Here is a 5,527-nt window from a genome sequence, read left to right as displayed (position 1 = left end):
GTACACAAACACCTGGAACAGAAACACCCGAACAGAAACACCTGGAACACAAACACCTGGAACAGAAACACCCGAACAGAAACACCTGGAACAGAAACACCTGGAACAGAAACACCTGGAACACAGACACACCGTACACAAACACCTGGAACAGAAACACCCGAACAGAAACACCTGGAACACAAACACCTGGAACAGAAACACCTGGAACACAGACACACCGTACACAAACACCTGGAACAGAAACACCTGGAACAGAAACACCTGGAACACAGACACACCGTACACAAACACCTGGAACAGAAACACCCGAACAGAAACACCTGGAACACAAACACCCGGAACAGAAACACCTGGAACACAGACACACCGTACACAAACAGCCGGTACACAAACACCTGGAACACAGACACACTGTACACAAACACCTGGAACAGAAACACCTGGAACACAGACACACCGTACACAAACACCTGGAACAGAAATACCCGAACAGAAACACCTGGAACACAAGCACCTGGAACACAAACACCTGGAACACAGACACACCGTACACAAACAGCCGGTACAGAAATGCCTGGAACACAAACACCCAGTCGATACCTTGTAAACACCTGGTGCACGCCATGTACGCAGCTTGTACGTGCCTTGCACACTCACCATGCTGAAGGATGGGCTCGCTCTCACCACCCTGAGCCCACCGGGGTTGCACACGCTGGTGTGGGTCACACACTCGTTGTGCTGGGGTGAGCGGCAGGCTGGGACACGGGCACGGTGCCATGCCAGGCCCAGTGCCACTGCTGCCTGCAGAGGAACAAAGCCCCTCAGTTCCCAAAGTGCCAGCACTTTGAGCACCCAGCATCTCCCCGTGCTCTGCCACGCTCCCAGCAGCTCCGCTGGGCCCTCCGAGCAGGGGGGCGAGAGCCTGCCCTGCCGCTTCAACCTGGGCCTGTGAGAGTTGGGATTAATGTCAGGACGGGTCTGGGGGGCTGGAATCCCATCTCTGCTCAGTGCAGACCTTCAAGTTGAGTATTTCCATGTATTGAAAGCACCGTGTTTCCTATGGAGAACCCCGAGTCCTTCTGGGTGAGGTGGTGATCTCCCTGAGGGGCTCTTATTTCTGCTGGTAGCTGAATCTGGAGATTTTCTCAGGAGGAGTTTCTTCACAGAAAGGGTGGTTAGACATTGGAAGGGGCTGCCCTGGAGGCATCCAAGGAATGACTCGGCGTGGCACCCAGTGGTCTGGTCTGGTTGACGAGGTGGGGATCAGTCACAGGTTGAACTCAATAATCTTGGAGGTCTTTTCCAACCTCAGTGATTGTGGGAAGGTGGTTCAAGCTCGTCCGTGTGCCGGTGGCAGGGAGCAGAGGCCTCCTGGTGCCCTTCAGCCCCTCACTGTAATCTGGGCTGATAACAGCAGATGGCTCCCGAAGCCCCTGCGAAAGCAGTGCAGACCCCCGGCACTGCGGGCTCTGACCTGGCCCCAACAGCCCCCGCAGCTAACAGGACTGGGGGGGCAGAACTGGGATGAGATGACAGCTCCAGCTGGTGTGTCCTTCAGGAAACTCCCACAGGCCAGGGGTTCCTGGTGACTTTGCTTGTGTGACAACATCACTGCAGGACCTGTTGTGGTGCTGCATGATGCAATCCCTGCCTCAGAGCTGGCTGAACTCTTGCCCTGACGAACTCGAGGATAAATCCTGTGCTGGTGCCCACAACCCTCTTTGCTCCCCTGTGAGTGCCATCCTGTGGGAAAGACGGAGTACTCAAGGACAGGTGATGCACAGGTGCCAGAGCAGCCTCTGCCTGTTGAACAGGAGCGGTTCAGGGCTTGGAATCTGCAGTCCCAGGGGTGTTTGGGATGGAGCCTGTTTCACCCACAGAGATGTTCCCTGTCCCTTTGCAGAGCTGGCAGAGCTCTGGTGGCTGCTCTCCTCCAGGAATAAAGTCCGTCCTGGCTGCTGGCATCTCTGAGAATTGTCAGTGAAGGGGGAAGCTAATGCCAGGAACTGCCCTTCCATGACACCAGGTCCAAGGGAATCTTGGCTTTAAGTGATGTGAGCCCAGGAGCCCAGTAATTCCCACAAGGTCCTGTAAGTGAATGCATCCTGAGCCTCCCTGATGAGTCAGCTCTGCCTCTTAGAGACACGGGCTTTAAATGATCTGAAAGCCTCCTGCAGCTGGTAATTTAGAAATGGAATAATGATTAATTAAAAATATATCTCTCCTTAGGGGTATTGGGTCTTGTACTGTCTGGTTTAGGTGTTGGTCTCTGCGTGGCTTTCACACAGCTGAAAAGAAACAGGAATAATGCTTTTTCAGGTGGGGTGGGGGCAAGAGGGACCTGTGAAAAATGTTTTAAGTGCCTTGGCCTCGATTTTTTGGGTCTCTCCATTTGCTAAAGAGGCCAGGGTGAAAGTGGTGAGTTTGTTTAACCCGAGCTCAGCACTGCTGAGGATCTGGCTGGCTCTTTGTGCTGAGTCACAGCCCTCTGGCCGCCTGCGCTGTCCAAACACCAGGAATGTTTCTGTCCCCAATTCACATCCTTGCAGTCCTGCTGGCCTTGGCAGGGTGAGGAGGGTGCACCGCGCTCTGATTACTGTGAAAATGAACTGTTAAGTTACTTCAGTTGGAGAGAACCGTGTCCAAGCTGAAATATGTGTCTGGTTTGTGGGGAAGGAGCCGGCCGAGCTGTAATCACCTCCTGAGCCGCAGAGTCCGGCGGCGGGGACAGTTTGCGTGAGCCCTGCCCGGGTCTGTCCTGCCGTGACACGGCACGGCTGCGAAAGCGCTTGTGTAACTCCCTGCTCCCGGCTCCACGGAGCTTACGAACCCCAGCCGGTGTCCTGGGCCAGGGCCACGGCCTGGGAACCACGCTCTGGGGCTGTGCCTGCCTGGGGCTTCTCACTGAGCAAGGCTCAGCCCCTGGTCTGTCAGCACCTGGAGTCGCTCTGGAAAGATCGATCCTGTCTCATCCCTTTCAAAATCGCATTTGGAAAGCAATTAGCCCATTTCCTTTATTTAGGTGAACTTTAACGGCCAGGTTGCAAAAGGATCTGGGTAGTGCTTTAATGGAATTAAGCCAGTGCAGAATTTGAGTATTTATTTCAGCTGGGATCATTATGGTTTTGCAAAAGCCAGGCTTAAGCTGAATTAAGTGACTCAAATGAAGCAGCTTGTGGCCAGAGGAGGCCCTGGGGACATCAGACTTGTATAACCCAGAATATAACCCAATATAACCCAAAATTTCTAATGCAGCTGCAGCTCTGCAGGTCAATTCCCACTGCAGGTGAGACCTGGGAAGTGCTGTCCTACCTTCTGTAGCACCTGCCAAGGAAAATCGTGGTAGTTATGAAACAGGTGACAAACCTCACCTGTGAGGAAAATAAGCCTGGTCTTAGGGATGAAAAAACAGGTATGGAAGATAAAGACCCCATGGTTTCCTCCCTAAAGGATTCCTTTATAATTTTGTGTTAAAAATAGTGTACATCTAGCAGCAGTATGGGCCAGGAGTCGGGAGGAAAGAGGAGCCTGGCCTGAGAACGGTAGGAAAAATTCCCAGATGCCTTTTCCAATAAAAAAAAGCCCCTATGAACATGAAGAAGAGCCAGAAGAGCTCAGTGTGCTAATTAATCAGCTGTCGGCCTGCTGCACCTACAGGTAAGAAATGTGCCCTTAGAGAGTTTCTCTGCAGTTCCTCTCAGCTGGGGCAGGATCTGCTGATCACCGTGAGCCCTTCCCACCTGGGGCTGCACTTTGGGACCTGGGCTGCTCCAGCAGTTCTGGAAACATCTCGGTGTTGCTGCAGCCATTGATGCATTTAATTCTTGACTAACCTTTGCCAACAAATCTTCTAAATGGCCTGGAAGTGGCTGTGCCTGAACATTAGCTGGCACTGGCTAATGGTGCTTCACTGCCCAGCCCAGGATTTCTCGGATCCAGACAGGACTTGTTGCTGAGAGCTCAGGCAGATAGAAGTGGGCTTTGAGGTAACTTTAGAAAGACAGGTGTTGTCATGCTGAGCACTTCAAGAAATGAGGCCTAGGAGTCTCTTTTGGTTTTGCTGTCTTTAGATGAAGAAATAATAATGTTGGAGGATGCTCAGCTGATTCCCAGTCAGCCTGGTGTTCCTGGTACATCCCACATCGCCTGTGGGAAGAGCTGCTGTCCCAGATTGGACTTGAGCTGCTTGTACTGTAATTCATCTTGTTTTCTGTTGTCTCACAAGGACAGATCCCCTTGTGGGACTGTAGTGTTTATTTTACAATTCCTAAAGCTGTGATAGATTTTTGAGAGGATATGTGTCTAATCTAGGAAAATTCTCCAGCTAAATTATAGTGGGTACTTTTTAGGCAGTTTAAAAATGGGCAGAGAAGAACCATTCCTCTGGTTTCAGATGGCTCACCTATTACTATTGACCTGAAAACAAACAAACAAAACCAACTATCTCATAGCGTTGCATGTTCATAAATCCTTTTTTTTTTTTTCTTGTACAACTCTAATCTGTAATTCTGTGGTTACTGATACTGTAGTAAGAGAAGGGCTTTGACACTCCATAAACCTTTTTTCCAAACCAAGATGGACCATTCCCAACCTGGTCTGCTTTAAAAAGCAGACTGGTGCTGCACATGAGCACTCCTGGAAAGACCTGGTGATGAAACTTCCCTTTTCCCATCTAAGTTAGATGTAAAATAAAGAGATATCCAGCAAACTACAGGTAAAAAAGGCTTTAAGAAGAACCTGGTGCTGCAGGTTCCTCATCTGTTTCTCTCACAAAAGCCTATTCTTAGACTGGATGTTTGTCCTTGATTTGCACCTCTATGTTTCTTAAGAAAAACTGAAAACTGGATCCTGCCCTCCTGCAGTTTCTCCATTAAATCCAATTACTAGGGATAGTAACCCTATTAAGACAAGGTAGTAATTCCATCGAGGGATCTCCACTGTGTCCACAATGCTTCTGGGCCGAGCAAAAGCAGCTCGCTGCTGTTCCAGATGAAGCAGGCAAAGTGGAGAGGGATCTTTTGGGATCAGGACCTGTTTTTTCAGCCTCTCCCTTTGCTTTCCAGTAATTCAGGCTGGTGGCGGGGTGGTGAGGGAACCCCGACGCTCCCCAACAGCTCAGGGCCGTTCTCCTGTCACCTGTTGCTCCTTCTCACAGGTGCCTGCTGAGCCGGGTGCCGGCGGGAGCTGCCCGGCCCTGCTCCTCCATGCTCTGGGCCTGTGCCTCTCCATTGTAGGTGCTGCGGAGCCGCCGCCGTGTGTAGGAGGCGGCTGCTCTCCCTTTGTCAGCCTGGAGCTTACCAGGATGAAATGAAACCTGTGTGGCTGCTGTAGGGGCTGCTGAGGGATGCCGTTCCCACACGAGCATACTGCCATCTCCACGGACGCTGAGGGCTGTGCCCAGCAGCGCCCGGAGGCAGGAGCGTGTGTGGGATGCTTGGCTGGGCAGAAATCGGGATGAAAACGGGCGGCAGGGCTGGGCGAGGTGTCCTGCATCCCCCGGGGCTGTGGCGGGTGCAGGGAGGAT

At 51.8% G+C, this 5,527-nt stretch overlaps 1 protein-coding gene across 2 annotated transcripts in view; it reads right to left on the bottom strand.

Annotated features, from left to right (window-relative positions):
• SLC25A39 (solute carrier family 25 member 39) overlaps positions 1-741 on the bottom strand; it is a 7,142-nt gene extending 6,401 nt beyond the window's left edge. Inside the window, exon 1 of one of the 2 annotated variants that reach the window (XM_017740562.1) lies at positions 661-741. In XM_017740562.1, coding sequence (XP_017596051.1) covers positions 661-663 — 3 coding nt within the window. In that variant the 5' untranslated portion in view covers positions 664-741. Of the gene's footprint in view, positions 1-603; positions 627-660 lie in introns of those variants that run through there. The other variant, XM_017740560.1, reaches the window with a different exon arrangement.
• Between the last annotated feature and the right edge of the window lie 4,786 nt (positions 742-5,527).

Source organism: Corvus brachyrhynchos, unplaced genomic scaffold (assembly GCF_000691975.1).
Source record: "Corvus brachyrhynchos isolate BGI_N302 unplaced genomic scaffold, ASM69197v1 scaffold47, whole genome shotgun sequence".
Classification (NCBI taxonomy): domain Eukaryota; kingdom Metazoa; phylum Chordata; class Aves; order Passeriformes; family Corvidae; genus Corvus; species Corvus brachyrhynchos.
This window is presented reverse-complemented; position numbering and strand designations above follow the sequence as displayed.